The 20,779-nt window shown below is 44.9% G+C and overlaps 1 protein-coding gene across 4 annotated transcripts in view; it reads right to left on the bottom strand.

Annotated features, from left to right (window-relative positions):
• SLC6A11 (solute carrier family 6 member 11) overlaps positions 1-13,414 on the bottom strand; it is a 135,174-nt gene extending 121,760 nt beyond the window's left edge. For all 4 annotated transcript variants that reach the window (XR_003518396.2, XR_003518397.2, XM_027586058.2 and 1 more), the window contains exons 1-4: positions 13,118-13,414; positions 10,033-10,167; positions 9,776-9,916; positions 6,149-6,239 (exon numbers count right to left, since the gene is read on the bottom strand). Coding sequence is in view for 2 of the 4 variants with exons in the window: in XM_027586058.2 (XP_027441859.1) it covers positions 6,149-6,239; positions 9,776-9,916; positions 10,033-10,167; positions 13,118-13,370 (620 nt within the window). In the remaining 2 variants the exon portion in view is untranslated. The remainder of the gene's footprint in view (positions 1-6,148; positions 6,240-9,775; positions 9,917-10,032; positions 10,168-13,117) is intronic.
• Between the last annotated feature and the right edge of the window lie 7,365 nt (positions 13,415-20,779).

Here is a 20,779-nt window from a genome sequence, read left to right as displayed (position 1 = left end):
AGTGAATAAAATGCACTGAGAGTTCTTCAGGTCCATTCTGAGGGGCAAAGAGACCTGGCTAAGGAGGCTTCTCTAAGAATGCTGAGAAGAATCCACGTAGGCTTTCAAAGAGCTGAATGACAGCTTCCTTGTAAAAATGAGCTATCACATATTGAGTACTCACCACATGGAAAGCACATAGGCCTCATTTCACCTAATCTAATGCTCCTGACCACGCTGAGAGTTAGGTCCTATTACCATCCCAATTTCAGAGAAGAAGATGGAGGCTCAGGAAGGTAAGCTGCCCCAGGTCATGTGCTGGGCCAGTGGAGGAAGCGAGGACTTAAACTGGGTTCTAGAACTTTGCTGGCCAAAGTCTACACTGTGTACATGAAGGGGTAATATATTGGGAGAGGGGTACTCCAAACTAGCAGAAGTAGATGGTGCCAACCAACGTTGGGTTCCAACTTAGGGAAAGGGTCTCAGGGGCACTTCTGACACTTCAGTAGGAGACACAAAGGCTGCTTCAAACACACAGGCCAACTCCGCACAAGGATCAGCTATGAATCCACACCTGCAGAGGTAGGGGCGAAATGGGGCGGAGTCACAGTACCAGGAGTTAACTCGGGCACCCCACTTAAAACCTATGAAAGTTCTTAATGTGTGTTTTCTTCTATAATCCTCACAGCAATCCAAAGAAGCTGGCAAGGCAGGGAAGAGGGCTAATCCCCATCTCACAAACCATAAAGTCAATCACAAACCTTCTCTTTCTTCATTCAATCCTTTCCAAAGGGCTTAAGCTATACTGGGCTCAATATAGGCAAGGACTCATTCAATCCTCATCTCAGCCTTGCAGGTGGGCATTATCATAATCACTTCCAATTTACAAATGGGGACAATGAACTCCGAACTCTGAGGTGTTAAAATAAAAAACATCTGTCCATTCATTTATTCCCTCCTCCACTTATCCATCTCAACTAATATTAAGCATGTAGAATGTGCTGGCAGAACAAGAGGGAACAAACAAGGGCAATCCTTGCTGCATGGGGCTTATATTCTCATGGAGGGAGAAAATGTGCAAGTAAACAAAGACATGAAGATTTCAGTAAGTGCTATGTAGACAATAGAACAGAGTGATGGGGCTGAGAGGGGCTGAGCGCTGATGTAGCTGGGATGGTCAGAAAGGGCATTGCAAATGACATCTGCATTAGGACATAATGAAAAGAAGGAGCCAGACACCTAAGCATCAGGTGAGGAGTCTTCTAAACAAACAGAACAACAAGGCCCGTGACCGAGAGTGGGACAAGTACATACAACGGACAGAAAGAAGGCCGGTGCAGAGGAAGGCAATGGGGAAAGAGTCTGAGAGGGAGGCAGGGCCGGGCCCTGGGCCACAGAAAGAATCAGGGTTTCACTCCAGCTCCTCTGCCTCCCAAAATTTGTGTCCAAAGAAAATCAAGTGGCCACATGATTTAGAAACAATTAAGTTTTAAAAACTCATCCAGTGAAGATAAACCAGAAAGATAAAACCTCATCCTTCCGAATAAAGATATAGAACTGAAAACACTTAGAGCTTAATTCAGGCCCAGCACACAGTATGTACTCAACAAATGCCGGTTGAATGGACACCGTGCAACAGTGATTTCAATTGTATACACAGCAAACATGGACTTGCTGAAGACCTGTGGACCAATGGGATTCAAGGCCTTAAGTGAAGAAGCCCAAAGGCCATCTGCTGCCATGATGCTGGTTACATACTAGACAATACTCGATCCCACCAGACGACATGGGCTTAACATTTAGAACTGCAAACGTATTTAGATAAATGCTCGGGTGCCAGATGCATAATGAGTTACTAAGAAAACCAGGATGGCCTAATTTTGAAATATGACATCAGAAAGACAAACTGCCCCTGTCCCCTAGACCCCCTGCCTGAGCAAGAATCCAAGACTGACCCAGGGCCAGAACTGTTCTCACTGGCTAAGCCAACAATTTATACCCTGAAAAAGGAAATGAACCTTTAAGATGGGGCAGGAGGCAGGTTGGGCCAGGTATCCAAGGTCAAGGTGAACCATGGCCAGTCATGGGCAGGGAAGTAGCACCTTGTAACCGATTTTATGGTAGGACTTGTCTCACCTCTGCTTCTAGAGGGCTAGAACCGCATCTCACATTTCTGCCTCCTCCAAATGTGCAATAGTCCTTCCTATGTTCAGGTACCAGGAGTTCAGACATTTGTGGAATGAGTGAATGGGCAGGCAGCTGAGGAAGTCTATTTGGATCAAGCAGTATGGCCCTGAAGTTAGAGGCAGTCAGGAAAGGCAGCAGGAGCACACCTGGGACCTGAACCGAGGGAAGGCCACACAGGGAAATAGCAAAAAGAATCAAAGAAGAGATGCTTCTGAGGAAACTTGATCCAATACTTGAAGAGCTGTCACACTGGCAAGGAATTAGGCATGCTCTATCCAAAGCCCCAGAAGAAAACTGTCAGCTGAATTTAAGGAAGAACTCTTTCCCAACAAAGTATGTGTCAAACTGTGTTTTGTGGACTGCTAGCATTCAGGGAGTGGGGGTGCAGTGGAAGAAGGAAGGGAAAGATTCCAAATGCTTCCATAGGAAAATATGTCAGGGGATTTGAGTCAAAGATAACAGATGTTCTTGCTAAAGAGCACAGCTTTTGGCCCTTCTCAAATTTATGAGGCCCCAACAGCTTTTCATAGGATGTTACGAACAGCTCACAGAGTCTCTGTTCCAAGCTCATCTCTGGGAAAAGATGAATTAGAGCTGTCTGACAAAAGCATCTTATGAAAAGGTGAGTGTCACACCAGTATTTGAGTACTTTTAGGATGCAGAATTCAACACTGCACACATAACACAGATGCAGTCTAATAGAAAACTAAAACCACTGGTTCATTCTCCCATAGACTTTCATCTGGAATGGCCAAGTGGTAGGCCAAAAGGTCCAGTTACACATAAGGATGCAGATTAGCTCTCTCCTCCCATCACTTGGTGTCCAAATAAGTAGGTGATATGGATATTGCATGAGTTCTTGCCAGAGCCCACTCCGACTTCTCTTGTAGTATCTTCTAGAATATATTGCCTGCCTGCCTTCCTCCTGTTTATCCATTCTGTAAATATTCATTGGGGGATCTTCCATAGACCAGCAGTAGTAAGTGAAGCCAAACAAGGTGTTGCTTTATGACTACCTTTTGGAGAATACAGACAACAAACAAATACATTGCCCCAAAAATGATTTAACTGAGGTTTTATATATATATATACATATATATACACATATATTACAAAGGAAATAAATGGTGCAAAACAATGGTAAGTTACACAGAGATCTTGTCAAGTGTGGGGTTTCTGTATGGACTCTCTAAGGAAGCACAGAGACCCTGTTTCACAGACCCTCAAATGTGCAGGTAGAAAATCATAGTCCCATGGGGCTGGGAAAGGCCAAACAGGCCCACCCATCACAGTAGCCTCCTCTCTAGCACATGTCTTATGTATGCTATATTTGGGACTATGACTCAGTAGGTTTGGGGAGGACTAGAGAATCTGCACTTCTAACCAGGTGATTCTCATGCTGCTTTAAGTAATACTACTGTATTGTGCATTTTAAAAAACCTAAATAAATGGAGAGCTATACCATGTTCATGGACAGAAAGGCTCAATCATAAAGATGTCAATTTTCTTCAAATTACCTATAAATTCAATATATTCCAACCAAAATCCCCATGGAGTTGTTTTGTTCTTTATTGTTGTTTAACCTGAAAGCTGAATCTAAAATTCATTTGGAAGGCCATTTTGGAAAAGAACAAAGTGAGGGACCTGTCTTACCAGCTCCAGGCTTACAATAAAAGTATAGGCGTGGTATTAACACATAATTAGCCAAAGAGACCAATGGAACAGAACAGAAGGCCCCAAAACAGACCTGTACTTTTAGGAAAACTATAAATGGAAGACATCATTACAAATCAATAGGGAAAAGATGAATGACTCAGTAAATACTGTGGGAGAAATTGGTAATTTATATTAAAAAACAACAACAATGCTGAACTCCTACATCACATCATATGCAAAAATAAAATCCCAGGTAGATTATATTCCTAAATATAAAAACATAAAACTCTTGGAAGAAAATATAGAAGATTTTTACAACTTTGGGGTAGGGAAATATATCTTAAATAAGATGTCAACTATGCAACCCAAAAAGAAGAGACTGGCAAATTTGACTTCAATAAAGTTGAAACTCCTATATGCCATAAGTAAGTAAGGAAAGTCACACAGTAGGAAAAGCTATTTGCAGCATACTTACATCTAGAATGTATCAAGATACTAGTATCTAGAATGTATCAAGAATTCCTATCCATGAGAAAAGACAATCCAAAAAGAAAAAGATATGAGCAGGAAGTTCACAGATGAGGCACCCAAATAGAGGAAAAATCATGAAATGTTTTAATTATTTCACAAGTAATTAGAGGAATGCAAATTTAAAATACTAAGATTCAAAATTTAAAAATCAACAAGACCAAGTGCTGTGTAGAATATGGAACAGTAAACTTCTCATACACTATTGTTTAGAGAGTAAATCAGAATGATCCTTTCAGAAAGCAATTTGACATTATCTGATAAAACCCATGATGCATGCACCCTACTACTAGCAATTCCACTCTTAAGTATACCACATAGAAACCTTAATTCACGCACACAGGGAAGCACAGACAAGACATTTATTTTGTGCTTAATAACAGTGGGAAACAGGAGAAAGTTCAAATCCCCATCAAGAGGAGCCAGCTAAACACAATGTAGTCTTTTTATACACTGAAATACTATATAGCAGGAAAAAATAAATGAACCAAAGCTACATGTATCAGCATGGGAACATCTCAAAACCAATACCGAGCAAAGAAACAAAATTGTAAGAAAATATAAATAATGGATACCATCAATATAATATTTTTAAACAGGCAAGAAAGATCTAGGTACTATTTGTATACATAATTACATATTAGTATATAATGTGTATATAGATGTGTGAGATACACACACACACACATATCAAGTGTAAACATGAGACTGCTAAGTCTAAAGTCAGCATCATGACCTCTAAAGAGCGAAGGAGATGAATGGTATCTGGGAAGAGAATTAAAATCACTTATAAAACCACTGCTCCTCTACACTACTTATAATCAGCATTAGGGATTAGGGTAGGGGATGTTTTTGAATAAAGCCATAGTTTTTTTCAGATTGAAAAGCCTCAGAAAGCATTTAGCCCAACCTCTGACTCAGAGAGGAAGCATCTCCTCAGTACCTTGAACAAGGGATCCTGCTACCTCTATTCAGAAGATCCTGTGTCAGGGCCACTGTGTTCTGTTACGCAGGTTGGTAAGGCACAATTCTGGAGCACACATTTCACAATATAAATGATGCCCCCAGGGTTGTGCAGTGAATGGCTTCTATAACCATATGTAGCAGCCGGTAACTGCTAGGTCATAGACCCCTCTGGAATACTAACAAAGAATGCCCACCTCTGAGAAAATGCCCATCCGCACAATTACTGCCTGTAATGTGGGTGGATTCAGACACCTCCCCAACAACGATTAGCAGTCCTCCGCTAGCTGAACACTTTCAGAGATGAGTGATCACAACCTTCGGAAGTACTTGCAGACAATGCTGTGAAACTAAGCTCTTACTTTAAGCACATTTGAAACTGGCCTCTTTATAACCTCTATCCATTAACGTTGATCTGCTTCGTTTGGGCATGACACCTCAGCTACTGAAAGAAAACGAATCTCCCTTCCCTTGCCCCACCCAGACTTCTGCTTTCCAGGCTAAATATAGTTTTGACTTAGCTTATCACAAACATGCTGTCTCCTCTTTTGTTAAAAATGCCTTTTTTTAACTACCATTTTTACCAAGCACTTCTTACCCTAATAAGCAACCAGGCATGCTGACATGTCATCAAACAACAAAAAATCATTTCTCTCATCTGCTCCTTTGGGAAACCTCTAAAATCTCCAAAGCCATCAAATGCCCACAGAAGCTAGGTAGTGCAAAGTCGAAGAAAGAAGAGGTCAGGCTTTTCCCAGGGTGGGAGCAATGTTAACTGAGCAGAACCAGGACAGAGGCCTCACAGGCCAAGGGACACAAGTCATTTTCCACTTACTCCCAAAACTCCATGACGGGAGAGGTGGCATTCTGCAGGGACACATGACTGTGGTTGCTCATGTTCAGTTTCTGGAACTCCACACAATTCTCTACAGTGGAAACAAGACAAGAAATAGAAGATTAACCTCTGCAAGGGCTGGATCTTGGGAAACATTCAGATTTGATGATGCAACCAGGTGGTTTTACCTAGCCGCTCCAAGCAAACATGCCTCAGAGAACACTGGGGAAGGAAATCAATAGCTTAACAGTTTAAGAGAGAGGTCTGGTCTGATTAGAACAGGAGGAAAAGTTTGGGGGGCAGGGCACGTTCTCTCATTCCCACCCCATAGGCCCTATTAAACTCCTTCCTCCTACCTTGCTCCCTAATTTCCTTTCCTCTTTTCTATTTCCCTACTGAAGGCCTGTCCATGGCATTTCTGTCCTGCCCAGTGGCCCCAGCAGGAATGGAGGGACTAAAGTGGGTCAGCCATGGTGTCCCTCTGACCGTAATGCATTTGAGCTCAGTTTTCCTTCACTAACATTGCAGCTGCCTCAAAAATACGTGATAACTAGATGAAATGTCATGAGCCTGTATGTGTAAAGGATTTCGGCTTTCTTCACCATTCCCTCAATTGATCAGTCAATCCAAGAAAAGATTTGTTCAATGTCTCTTCATTTCATGAAACTTGATGACCAAGGGGGATTTGAATTTCAAGTAAAAACATCCAGCTGTTTAACCTTAATGGTCCAGATCAACCCCCTCCTCCAGAAAGATTTCCTCAATCTCCCTCCCCCTGAATTCTAAGAAAATTAGGATTTAAAGGCCCTCCAAGGAACCACCTTCTCCAACTCCCTTTATTTTGAAGAGGAGAATCTTAAGGTTCATTAATAGTCAAGGGACCCACATCTATACCCTCTCCCTCCTCTACAAAATCACCAGCCAACTAGGGACAGAACGGGGAGTCAACTCAAGCCAGGGCTCCATCTGCTTTGTTACAGTCATCACCCAGCTCGGTTCCCCACCAGGGGACCCATACCTCTTTACAGCACCCCTGGTTACAGAGGCACCTCAGCCACCGCCAGACTGTGAACTCCCCAAGGGCAGCTGCAACATTCACTGTGGAGGCCCTGCACCCAGCAGTGGGGTGAGCATAGAGCCAGCAGCGTTCCACCTCACATGGGCACTGCTCTCTCCTCACACGTGTACATACCTTCCAACCACATCTGTAAACTCTGGAGCAGGAAGCACCTCCTACACCTGATGTTTGACACATCACAACAGTTCACACACTATTAGAGAAAGGGGGCTGCAAACCAGGGGAAGAAAGGTTCTCAGTCTGCTGGGGAAATGTCCTCCGATCATCAGCCTCCTTCCTGCTCCCCTTGGCAAGTACTAACCATCTTCTGAAAGGAGGGAGGTCTGTGGGGTCCACAAAGTCCTTAAAAGGAGTCTGAAAACCTGAGATTATAGGTGCCCTTGCGCCTTTTTCCAGGGAGAGGAGCCCTTAATTTTGATCAGTCTCTAAAATAAGGTTTCTCATTTTTTTTTTTTCTGGAGTAAAAAAACTTCTCAGACATCCAACATTGACAAGGTATTTTTATTAAAATGACATTTAATTATGTACAAATAAATGAGTGATTATAGTATTATAGTATTCATACAACTATAAAACCAGAATTAAGTTTATACATTAAATATCAACTACAGAAGACAATTCAAATTGATAGCATAAAATGGATATGTAAGATAATGCCATTTTGTGAAGTTAAATGGATTTCCCAACAGAAAAATGGAATCAATAGGGAGGAGGCAGGGTCTATTGAGTTCAGCTTGCCTATTCTTCCACTGGCTACCAGAGATTCAATTCTACCATTTTTTCCTGGTCACACTTTCACAATATCTTCATTCTTACAGTTTGCTACATTCTTAACTGGACTTCACTTAGTACCAAAGCACCATTTATAAATTAAATCTCTCTGCTCTTCTCCATTGGCCATTGTCATCCTATTTATCAAGAACACATCTTAAGTTGCAAACACGCACAGTCAGGCACTGAATCTCCTGACTGTCCTCAGTTATAAGATGGTTGTACACAGAATCCACAACATGTGCATATTTTTAGAGTGTCCTCAAAATAAACACACACAATTAAATTATCATGGAGGACTCACAGGCCTCCAAGAGTATACCCTTGAATTTTAATTTGATAAATATCTCTATGAAGTCCCTGGCCAAAGAAAGGTTAAGAACTAGGTCCCTCAAGAGAGACAGTGAGACAGCCACAAAATGCAATGGGTGGGAACAAGATAAAATCATGCAGGACTAGAAGCTACTTCACAGCACTTTATAGGCCTAATTGCTACTGTTCCTTCTGCTGGTAACCAATGTTCTACCCAGCCTTACTATATCTCAGCCTTCAGGATGACAGGTCACTTCCAGGGACAACCTAACCACAGGTTATAACACAGATGGTGAACAGCTTAAAGCACGTGTGCCAACTCCAGTCAAAAGGCAGTGGCTGCCTGGAACACTGCTGAGAAGGTTCTGAGGCCAAGACTAGACTCATAAAGGAGTTCTACAATCGATTAGTGATGTCTGCTCTGAGCATGGCCATCACAGATAGGGATTGAACATGTTATTTGCCTTCCCTGGATTATAAGACTCAATCTTGATAGGATGAACAAATTAAAAAGCAAACAGCACATTAGAATTCAAAGTGATCTAAAAAGTTATCCACTCAAGGGAGTGGGAGAGTGGTAAATTCAAATATCTACCTGGGTTAGACAGGTAAAGTAAATAAGTAATGTGGGCTGGGTAGAGACTGTGGCCAACTTGAGGACAGAGGCCTTATCCAAAGACAACTGCTGGGCACCTGGGTGGCTCAGTTGGTTAAGCGACTGCCTTCGGCTCAGGTCGTGATCCTGGAGTCCCGGGATCGAGTCCCACATCAGGCTCCCTGCTGAGCAGGGAGTCTGCTTCTCCCTCTGATCCTCCCCCCTCTCATGCTCTATCTCATTCTCTCTCTCAAATATATAAATATTAAAAAAAAACAAAAAACAAAGACAACTGCTTATTAGCCCAAGCATTGCTGCCAAGCAAGAATGTGGGAATGTGGGTCTGCTCTTGCCAGATTGCTCTTTTAATTTTTCAAGAGAAGCTGGACTGGATTTTCATGTGAGGTCTTCTGGTTTTTAAATTTTGGCAACCAAATACATTTTTGAAATTCACTGATCACTGATCTAAAACCTAGTTTGTCTGTAGGCCCCTGGTATGCAACCCTTGATCTAGCCTAACCCCTTCATTTTACAGAGGAAAATCTGATACCCAGAGAGGCAGGGCTGGAAGTGGAGCCTGAACCCCTCATACCTGCCTGCAAAGGGCTCAGTCTCTGTATTTGGCCAAGTGAGGAAAACACATCACCATTCTTCCACCCATGCCAATTCCTGAGCCAGGGCTCAGCTCAGGCTCAGGGCTGCAACCCACAGAATGCAACCAGACCCAGTGCAGAACTGACCTCCAATTTCAGTGGAATCTAGACTCAGGTCAAGAGGCCAAAGGCCAGGATTGATCTCCAGGATAAAGGCATACCCCTAATACCAGGCCCCCCAGCAGGACCAGCAGAGAGACCCTCCCTGGGGGCCATACCTGTGTTCCACTCATGCCCACAGGTGGCCCAGGGGAGCTCAGTAGTGAAGCAGTTGCTCAGGTAGAAAATGGCCCACGCCAGGATGATGATGTAGTACACGTTTAGATGGGCCTCGATCACCTGTGTTGCATAGCCAATGCCTGAAAGAACAAAGGGAATGATTTGCGTCTCTCTCCACCTCGTTAGAACAGTGTCAGCTACTTTTCACAGCCTGACATCACCCAGGCATCATTTCATTTTCTAACTCAATGCTTACCTTCAAATAAAGGGCAAACTTTCCTCCAACATGTAATGCCACCTTCACTAGTGAATTGTCCCAGAGCTGTTTCCAAGAAAAAAACAGGAATTCCACAGCAAATAAAAAACACCACGTAGGGAATCAGGAACGCCCCTACAAGGATGCAAAGTAAGGGAATGAGGTTAAAATTGCCTCTACTATTTCAAGTTTGACACAAGAAATCTTTAATAAGCACCAACTATGTGTGAGACATGCTCTCTGAGCTTAAGTCAAGTCCACACCTTGAGGACCACAGTCAGAAAACATGGCCCTGGCTCTGTGCTGTCTTTATATCTACCTCCCATCTCCCAGCCTCAACTTCTTCATCTGTAAAATGGGGCTTTAAAACTCAGTATCTGTACCACTCTTCTCACAGAAATGTACATCTAAGATGATAATGTAAAAGTGTGTTCTTTCCTTGATTCTACAATTTATATGTTTCACCCTCCAGCATAGGTTAAATCCATTCCCTTTCTGAACATTTACATTGTCCTTTTGTATTCTAAAGTAACCTCAACAGGCTAGGTGAGGGGGACCCCTTCTTCTTATTTACTTTGGAAGTAATCTATAAAAAAATGTTTTCATTAAGAGAAGCATTCTCCAGGAGATGTGCAATAAGCAGTATCAGTCCCCAGCACATGAGGGTCAGGTATGGGGCTGAGTTATAAGGGGTTTGCAGCAAGAATCTATCTATTCAGAAAGGCTGACTTTGAATCAGTCTGAGAAAAGACCACCATAAGCTTTAGTGCTCCTATCTTGATACACACAATACCCTTGCCTGGGCCTTGCTGTGAAACAAATTAAATAACTGAGGTGAACATGAGCTATTATAACCAGAAAGGGATTTTTTCCAAATCCCTCATTCTCTCTCACCCACCTAATAAAAAAGCCTGAAAACACATGCTATTCCCCACCATCTGATCTCACAAATGAAGCTTTAACTGAAATTGCTTATTGCTAAATGAAGTCGCTCTAACCTTAGAATGACAACAATTTTGATCAATCCTGATAGTAGGACCACATCTACCAGATTTTGAAAGGGTATTAGCTTTTTTCGGCAAGATACTTTTTTTTTAAGTTTCACATTGGGAAAGAAATACGTTAAACTATTGTTGGGATCTATGAATAGAACTGCGTAGGTATTTTTTAAAAGGCAAGCAGTTGATAGATACTCCAACTATCAGAAGGAAAAACTGTGTAAAAAGGGACAAGAGGGTCTGTTTGCTGAATATAAATCTAAGTGTTTACGACAAGCTGCAGTAGGTTCCCTAATACATTGTAGTTTACCTGTGAACCCTTTAGAACCTAACGGATGGCGCTTTCTGAAAGGCTTTTAGTCCATGTATTCACAAAGCTAGCAATCCTTAAGATAACTAGCTGAATTAAATCAGGATATCTGTGTACCCAGTAGAGACTCTTGGCAAGTTACAGAGGAAAAAAAAAAAAAAGACTAATTTTTAAACTTTACTCACTACAACATTTTTTTTTTAAATCTGTGCAGAATTTCTAATCAACCCAACTTACTCTGTTTTCTCCTTTTAGGCACGTATTTGGTTTTGGCCTAACAATTTCCTATACTAAAAAAAGATGTTAAAACAGTTTTTGCCTGGGACTACCCTAAAGTGTTTCCACAGGTTTCTAAGAAGATATGGCAGCTAATAAAGGCTGACTCTGCGAAGAGGCAGAACTCACAGCTGAGGCCACAGGGCTCGTTCCGGGTCTCCAAGGCCACTCCCACTCTCCCTTGTGCCAAGCCACCAACACCGGTGGCCACTTCATTACCAGTGCAGAGCAGGCTTGGAGCAGCCTGTGCCTTCAGGATGAATGTCTCCAAAGAAAGGCCCCGGGCCAAGCAGTACCCTTCTCGCTCTCCCTGCAACTGCTCTCACAGGAAGTCCTGCTCCATGCAACCTAACAGTGTGGTCCCTGCCAGCCAACTTCTGAGCCACCTTCACTGGGATCTGGGGATCTGCTGGAGGAGCAGGGGCACAGCAAAGAGAGAAAGGAATACATAGACACAGGCTTTTCCTTAGAGAAACTGTGCCACCCAAGAAGGTATCACAAGGTCCCTTGCCATGCGTCCTGCTAATATGACAGGTGGAGGCTCCTAGAGTCCTTGAGCTGAAAGATTTGAGGATTCACTGCAGCATCTCCACCAAACTAACTTGGACATGTCACTAGGAACGATTGTCTCATCACCTTCCTTTCCCTGTCCCCTGCTCCACAACCTCTAAGCATCTCCTAAACATCAAATCAGTATTGTTGCTATTTGTCGTGGGTGACTCTTGAGACCAGTGAAAGAAACTGCTTGGTGCCAATGTTTCCACCAGATGGGCCAGAAAGGGGGCCTAGTGAAGGCCTTAAGGGCCAATGAAAGACTGGGCAGGAAATCAGACATTAATGCCCCCCCTAAAAGTTTTCCCTGTTGTCAGTCCAATCCCAGTTTAAAAGAAGGTCTTGGTGGCAGAATCCCATCTTTACCTCTTATGGGGTTATTTCTTTGACCCTTTGTATCCTCATCTGCAAAATGGGTATACCAAGGTCCGCAAAGATGACTTTAAGGATGAAATGAGATGATGTAGGTAAAGCTTGTTACGGAGTCTGGCATTTCAGTAAAGCTCAAAACCTGAGCCTTCTCAGATCATGATCAGAGTCCCTTTTCTTCATGCTGGTTTCCAGTTAGGAAAGCTGAGGATCAAAGGATTTGTCTCTTGCCCCTAACAGTAATGCAGGTACGAAAAGCAAGGGCTGCTAGCCTAGGCCTCCACCTCACGCTGCCAGAGAACACACCTGGCTGTCAAGTCTCCGCGTGCTAGCAGGCGGCACATCCAGGTGCGAAGAGGCGCGTGCACATGCGCCCTGGGATAGGCGAGCCTAGCCGAGTATGGGTAAAGCTCCAGCGCCAGGTGGCCCACTGCGGGCATTCTCCCCCCCACTCCGCCCCGCCCGAGGGTCCCGCTACACGCAGGCGCGGGAGGGGTCGTGCGCTAACCCCCTTGCTCCCCGCCCCCACCGGGCTGCTTTACCCTCCCCGTTTTCCCTCACGTCGCGCGTGCAGCCTCACCTCCTCCGTTCTTGTAGCACAGGTAAGGGAAGCGCCACACGTTGCCCAGCCCGATGATCTCCCCAGCCACGCTCAGCACGAACTCCACCTTGTTGTTCCAGTGGCCGCGTTCGTGGACCGCCTTGTCGCGCTTGTCGCGCGGATCGCGCGCGGCCGCCGCGCCCCCGCCGCCACCGCCTCCCGGCGCCTCAGACTCCCGCGCCTCCTCGGCAGCCTTCCCATTGCCCAGAGGCAGCGCCTTCTCCGCCGTCATGGCCGCGCTGGCTGCCTCGTGCGCCGGGCCCGGCTCTGCGTCGCCGCCCCGGGCGGGCTGGCTTTTCAGGAGGCGCGAGCGGGCGGGAGGGGGAGGCAGGGGGTGGAGCTGAGGGGCCGGGCCGGGCCAGCGCGGGGACGGGGACGCCGCGCGGCGGCCCGGCCCTCAGGGCGCCCACGCCGCCTCAGCCCGGCAGGGCCCCGAAACCCGCGAGCACCTTGCGCGCGCCGAGCGCCTTGCGCGCGCCGAGCGCCTTGCGCGCGCCGAGCGCCTTGCGCGCGCCGAGCGCCTTGCGCGCGCCGAGCGCCTTGCGCGCGCCGAGCGCCTTGCGCGTCTTTCCTTCCTGTTCTCCTACCCACTGGCCTCAGGTCAAGAGTGGAAGCGCCCATTCTGGCCTAAGTTGGGCTCCTGACACCAGTCCCTCAAGTTCCACCACGCTCTGTAACCTCCAAAAGCTTGGGCCTAGATTGCCCATCTCTAATAAGAGAAGTGGGCTCTAGACCAGGCTTGTCCCAACTTTAAGGTACATACCAAGCACCTGCAGATCCTGATCTTGTGGGTCTGGCTGGACTGGAGCTTCTGTGGTTCTAACAAACCCCAGGTGCTGTGGATGCTGCTGGTTCAGGGACCACACCTGGAGGAAAAAGGGAGTAAATGAACTCGATTTCTTCCCAGTTCTCAAGGTTTGTGAGCTCCCCTAGCATGGGTACACCTCCAGAACTTGTTCATCCTGGTGCTCACTGTTCTAAACACAAGGAATCAGGACAGTGTGGCAGCTTAGCATCTGTCTGAAGATAGGCAAATATAAGTTGAATCTCATGTTCCACCTGAGTTGTGTGAAGTCGTCTGACCCCTGTGCCTTAGTTTTCCTGATCTGCAAAAGGAAATATCAATAATGCCTTTCTTATGGTGTGTGTGTGTGTGTGTGGACTTAATGAGAAAATAAGTTTATAAAGTACAGTACATTAGAAGAGCTCAGTGAACATTAGCATTTTTTAACATTATCATACAATGTGTAGTTACACAATGTATATATTTGTGCATCTTCTTGTTTTATATCTATCACACCACTCAATTGTAAGGATGATATACACTGTCTCATTCATTATAATAGCCACAGAGCTTAGCACAAGACCTAGCACATAGTAGGTGTTCAGTAAATATTATGGCAAGAGAGAAAGAGGGAGGGAGGAAGGGAGGAAGAAGAAAAGAGAAAGAAAATTAGATCTGCAAGGGGCCACAGAGATAGTCAGATCCACCTCAGTCATTTCACAGCTCTGGAGAACCCCAACCACAGGACCTCTCACTAATGCCACCTACTGTGTTCTCCATCCATCCCTTGGAGCTTCTTCTGGGGCTCTCTGCGGGATAAACTCCCCATCTGATAGCCTTCAGCCTCTGCTTCCATTCTGGCTTACAACTGCTCAAGTCTCTCCCCACCTTCACCCCCCTTGAAAACCCTTCCTGCCACCATCTTCCCATTTCAGGCCTTCTTCCTCCCCTCCCCCTCAGTATCATATTTCTTGAAAGAGTAAGTTTACATGCTGCTGGCCCTGTCTTCACCTCCCACTCACTCCTCAGCGCACAGCAATCTGGCGCCCACCCCCACCATCCCTCTAACAGTGCGGTCTGTGAAGTCCCTGAAACCCTCTTCATTTGGCAAATCTTACAGTTCCTTGTCCATCTAATCCTGCCTGACCTCTAGGGAACTTTCTGTACCATTGTCCCCGTCTTTCTGTCTTAAAATTCACATTTGCATGCTTTCCTTAACACTGTCTGCCTCAGCAGCTGTTTCTTTCCCTGCTTCTCTGTTCTTTCTCTCCTCTCAAATTTTGTCTCTCTCATGCCTTTAGCCACCCAAAGAAACACTGATGGATCCCACACCTCAGTCCCCATGTGCTGTGCACGGTATGTCCTAAAAGCCAAGATCCTGCAGAGTGTTTAGGATAAGAATAAACTGAATTCAGGTAGGTGTGGGGTCACATCCAGGCTCTGCCCCTTAGGAGCTATGTTATCTCTGTCCTCAGGCTCCCTCCTCTGCCAAGTGGGTTTGATACTAGTTCTGACCTCATGGGATGGTGTGAGGGTTTGAGGGCTGAAAGCTTTGAAAGCAATAGGTACTCTATGAATAGTAGCTGTTATCTTTATTGTGATGATAATGGTGATGTCATTCCCTTGCTTAAAAGTCTTCATTGGCCCTCCTTTACCTACAGGATGAAATCAAATTGCTTATCTTAGCATTCAAAATTACCCCACAATCTGATTGTCCCAGCCTTTCGTTCTAAACGGATGCCATGTCTATCCCCCACAAAAACTCCATATTAGTACATTCATTCGCGGGAGAGGGGGTGTGATCCTCAATACTGCACATAGAATGGGCAATAAAGGAAGGAACTCATGTTTGACCTTGACAGTCGCTGCACACAGTAGGCACATAATGCCTGGGAGTCCTACTGTTAGTTGAACAACTACATCAAAAGTTAGCGACACAGGGGCGCCTGGGTGGCTCAGTCAGTTAAGCGTCTGCCTTTGGCTCAGGTCATGATCCCAGGGTCCTGGGATCAAGTGCCACATCGGGCTCCCTGCTGGGCAGGAAGCCTTGCTTCTCCCTCTCCCACTCCCCCTGCTTGTGTTCCTTCTCTCGCTGTGTCTCTCTGTCAAATAAATAAATAAAATCTTTAAAAAAAATATTGGAGACACAGACCCAACACTTATTGTGATATTAGGCTGTCACCCCAGAATCTGTGTAAACCTCCTTTGAATCTAATTACATTTCACTTTATAATGCTCCTCAGCATAATTAGCTCCAGGAATTGACTTCCTCTGAGCAGCTATAATTTTGTGAGACTTGCTAGGGAAGTAACTGAACAGCATAAGAAGGCTGGATCTGGCCATCCTCTGCCACAGACTGGGCTCAGTTTTGCTGATAGGTGGTTATGTGGCCTTGGCTTTGTCCCCTAACTTCTGAGCTTTGGTGTCCTTAGCTTATCAAAATGAGCTTGATTTTCCTCATCTCCCAGGGTGGTCTTGGAGGTAAAGTGAGACTATATACAGAAAAGAACATTGTACGTACACTAATGTCCCAAACTCACCTCAGGTTTTAATGTTTCCTTTTATGGAAGTTGACCAAGTCAATATCCTCTTACTAGAATTTGGTAAATAAATGTTTAAAGTCTTTCCCCATGGTTGTATCATGGCTCTGGAAGACACTTAATTCTTTTTCCTCTGTCCTTATACAGAAGAACCCATATCTCCCCCAACATTTCAGAGCCTCATCTCTGGACCTTTTCCATTTTGTTATTTCTTGAGTGGCAGTGACTTGAAGCGCACACACCCATGTTCATGGATGGATGTGCTTAGGTTGGAGCGAGATGGAAATACGGGCCACGGATCATCTCCAGAACTGGTCCTGATGCAGCACAGGGTAGTGGTTAGGAACATGGGCTGTACAGTCACACTTCCTGGGTCAAAATCCAGGTCTGCCAATTTGGCACATTACTGTGAGCTCCAGTTTCCTTATCTGCAGAATGAGAGTACTAATAGTATTTGCCTTTCATTGTTATGAAGATTAAATGGGTTAGTATTTGTAAAGTACTTAGATTTGTGCCTGATATAGACATTTTTGTTAAATAAATATATGTCTTCAAAGAACAGAAATGTCATGACTTTCTTATTCCTTGCCCCAAGGGGCAAGTATTCAAAGTCTTTAATCTTCTGGAAATAGCTGTCCTGAAGGCTCATTTAAACTTCAGCATTGCTCATTCATTCATTCTCTAAATACTGATGAATCTTCAATTATCTTCAGACACTTTATTGGTCATGAGGGTGCAAAACCAGATAGAAAGCCTGCCCTGGGAGTACGCTGAAGCCAGGTCATACAAGCTCATGAGAGCCAGTTATTAAGTTTTCAGGGATTTTGCAAGCCATAATTGAGAGCTTGAAGTCTGCTGTGGTGGTTGTACTTATACCCCAGGAATCTACAAAGGCTACACATCAACCCCACACCCGTAGCCAGTGTACCAGCCCACCATTGTGGAATAGTGGGGGAAGCAGATTCGAGTTAAGTAATCACAGAAATGAATAGAAATTGGAATATCTGTTTTGTGCCATAAAAGAGAGTTCTCTGGTGCTAGAGGAGCTTGTAACTGAGAGATCTGACCTTGTCAAGGAGATCAGGGAGGGCTCCCTGAACAAGTGACAGATGAGCTGAAGCCTGGAGGGACAGAAGCAATGAATGGAATAAGGAGTGGTTGGGGGTCCTGAAAGATGATCACTGAGGCTGAGGCTAGAGTGCAGAATATGGCACAAGATGTACCTGAAGGGGAAACATTTTTAGCAGTGGGTGACATTAGCATATTTGCATTGTAAAGAGATTACTGTGAAAAGTGGTTTATGGAGTGAGGTGAGTGCTATGAAGAGACTACTGCAATAGTCCGGGCAAGAGATGATGGCAGCTTACATGAAGGAGGTGGCAGTGGAGAGGAAGAGAGGAAGACGGGGTTGGTAAAACCCACAGGACTTGACCTGGGGCTGAATATGGAGGATGAGGAAAGGGAAGGTAACAGGTATGTCTGCCAGGTTAGTAGAACTCCAGCATTCCACTGTGGGGGTGATGGTCCTGCTCCACTTTGTGCAGATACACCCACCGCTGGCTTGCTCAAGGAGTGATAAGCCAGAACCACTGGACCAGTGCACTGTCCTCAATTGTGTGAACGGTTGCAGGACCAAAAAACTACACAGCAGAACCAGGATCAAAGAGAGGAAACAAAAAAGGCATTAGGTCCCAGACAGAAGTTATTACAAATCATCCAGTCTGAATAATCTGTCCCAGGAAGTAGTAAACTCCTCGTACCTGAGATGTTGCCATGGAAGCTAGACTGGCCCACAGCAGGGTGGCCACGGGAGAACTTATGGGTGGGCTTTCCGAATCACGAGAGTCTTTGAAAGCACAGTTCTTTGAGCAAACTATTCCTCATTACCACCGCTCTACTTTTTTCTAATGGGTTTGCGTTAACAATCTCAATTCTTCACCCTTCCCTGTATCCATGAGATTTGCCATGTAACTCTATAGGACTCCCCAGCACCAGAGTTCAGTCATCTAACTTGCTTTGGACACTAGAAAGGGGAAGGAGTGATGCTGTGCCAGTTCTCAGCCTTGAGCCACCGTGTTTCTGCTTGCCTTCATCTGCTTCTACCATCACCCTGTGAAGCATGTTGCAGGTCAGCCTACTGGTCCAGGAGGAAAACAAGATACATGCAGAGCAGAATTGCCTCAGCCTACATGCCCCCAGGCAAGCCCAGACTAAAGTAGAGACCCCAGGGACCACAGAGGTATGAGCAAACTCAGCCCAGCCCACCTCCCACCTCCTGACTTGGGAAGTGTAATAATCAATGTCTGTTATATTTAGCCATGGAGTATCAGTGAGGTTTATACACTTTTTCTCATGTCCTTCCCCTTTTCCAGTGCTCCCCTTTGCTTATCAGGCACAACTCATTCTTTTAAGCCCAGTTTAATGCTCATCTTCTATATGAATTCTAAAATGATTTATTTACCCCCTAAACTCTCAAGACAGCTTGATAACCATACCTTCCAGGAGAACCATCATTTTGCAGCCTCTATACCACCAGACTTAGGAACTGCCCTCATTAGGTCACTGTGGAAAATTTCTTCTTTTAATGCTCTCAGTGCTGGTTCAGGGCAAGATCTTTACTGTTAGGACCAGAATTAAGATGGAGGGTGACCCTTTCTGGGAATGCTTCCCTCCCTTTGCCCTTTAGCCACCTCTCTCCCTAAGTCTTTACTCATCTGCTTATCTTCTGCTACCTTAGGACAACCTTATTTTGAAAGAAGGAAATACTATAAGAACTACCTGGAAATCCATAAGAACATTCCATTGAAATATTTGGATAAATAAACACAAGTAGATGATCTGTATACTGTAGTAAATTGAGTGATAGGTCCCAAGTGTTCATTTGCCTATAATTATCTTTTATATCCTCACTCTTGCTGGGGCCCCATGCTGGGCAGAATGTGCTTCCCCATCCCTTGACTATGTGATTCACATTGGCCAAGCAGAGGTTTGAAATGTGCTTGTATAATTGTGCTTTCCCTTTCACCTGCTGACATTGCCATGAGAAAAAATGTACCCACATAGCTGCTGCCCCTCTAGTCTGAGCCCTAGAGGGAGACAGTGGAGCAGAGATGCTCCAGCCAAACCTCAGACCCACAGTTTGAAGCAGAGCTGCCCCCGCCAATCCATAGTCACGGGACTGCAAAATAAATGCACTGAGATTTTGAGGTTGTTATACAGCAAAAGCTGACTGATAACGCTTACCACAAGCTATGCATGGGCCCTCATGTACCCCATCTCTTTTGTGCTGCACAAACCATTATGGGGTAGGGATGGTAAGATCTTCATTCTGCAGATCATGAAGCCGAAGCTTGGAGATGTTGAGCAACTTGTCCAGAATCCCACAGTCAAGTCAGAATTCAAACTCAGTTCTCCAGCGTCTCCTCTGTGACCTACCAGGTCTGACTGTGGTCCTCTTCTGGTCACCGGTTTTACCCATGTGAACTTTGTCTCTCCCTGTTTGACCTCAGTGGAAAAATGAGAGGGCAAAGAAAGGAGTTTGCATTTTTTCCTTATCTAAGCCCAAGAACATTGATTCAAAACTTAATTAATATATCCTGGATGCCAACCTGAGAAGCGAATCCCCCATCTGGGCCCTGTTGCTATAGGAGAATAATTTCCAAGTTCCACACACTGATTTTACAACTTGGACTCTGAGCTGTAGTCCTTCTGGGATTGGGCAGCACCTGTGTGTGTGAACTCACATGGTTCCTTGTGTTCTGATTTTCCCTGTGTTTATATCTAATCTCCTGGATAACGTGGCTCAGATGCCTAAAACCAGTGGCATGTCACAGATATTTACATTTACCTACAACTAGGACTCCTAGGACCACTGCATCCAGCCACACAGACTAATGGGGGCACCATTCCCATTGTTACTCTAGAACTGTGCAATATGGTGGTCCTGGTCCTCTCATTACAGATGTCAACATTGACCCCAAGTTACTGAGCTGGTAAAATGCTGTACTCTCCATTGGCCCCAGCTATACTTTGCCTTGTAGCTATATATCAAAGTTGTTCAAATATCTCCTAGAGAGAATCATAAACTAAGAACTGAATGACTATTAAAGATATATGCCTCCCCAAGTCACAGCTTTCTGGTTCAGAGTTTCTCTGATAACAATAACACCCAAGCAATGGTTTCTACCACTTTCTTTATTGTGACTCACTATAAAAAAATTATTGGGGGGAACTTTTTAAAGAAATTTTCCTAGTGCCCTAACATCCTATTCCCAGATAGAGCCCCACAATTGTCCCTAAAACCAACAGCTGTGATTG

Source organism: Zalophus californianus, chromosome 1 (genome assembly GCF_009762305.2).
Source record: "Zalophus californianus isolate mZalCal1 chromosome 1, mZalCal1.pri.v2, whole genome shotgun sequence".
Classification (NCBI taxonomy): domain Eukaryota; kingdom Metazoa; phylum Chordata; class Mammalia; order Carnivora; family Otariidae; genus Zalophus; species Zalophus californianus.
This window is presented reverse-complemented; position numbering and strand designations above follow the sequence as displayed.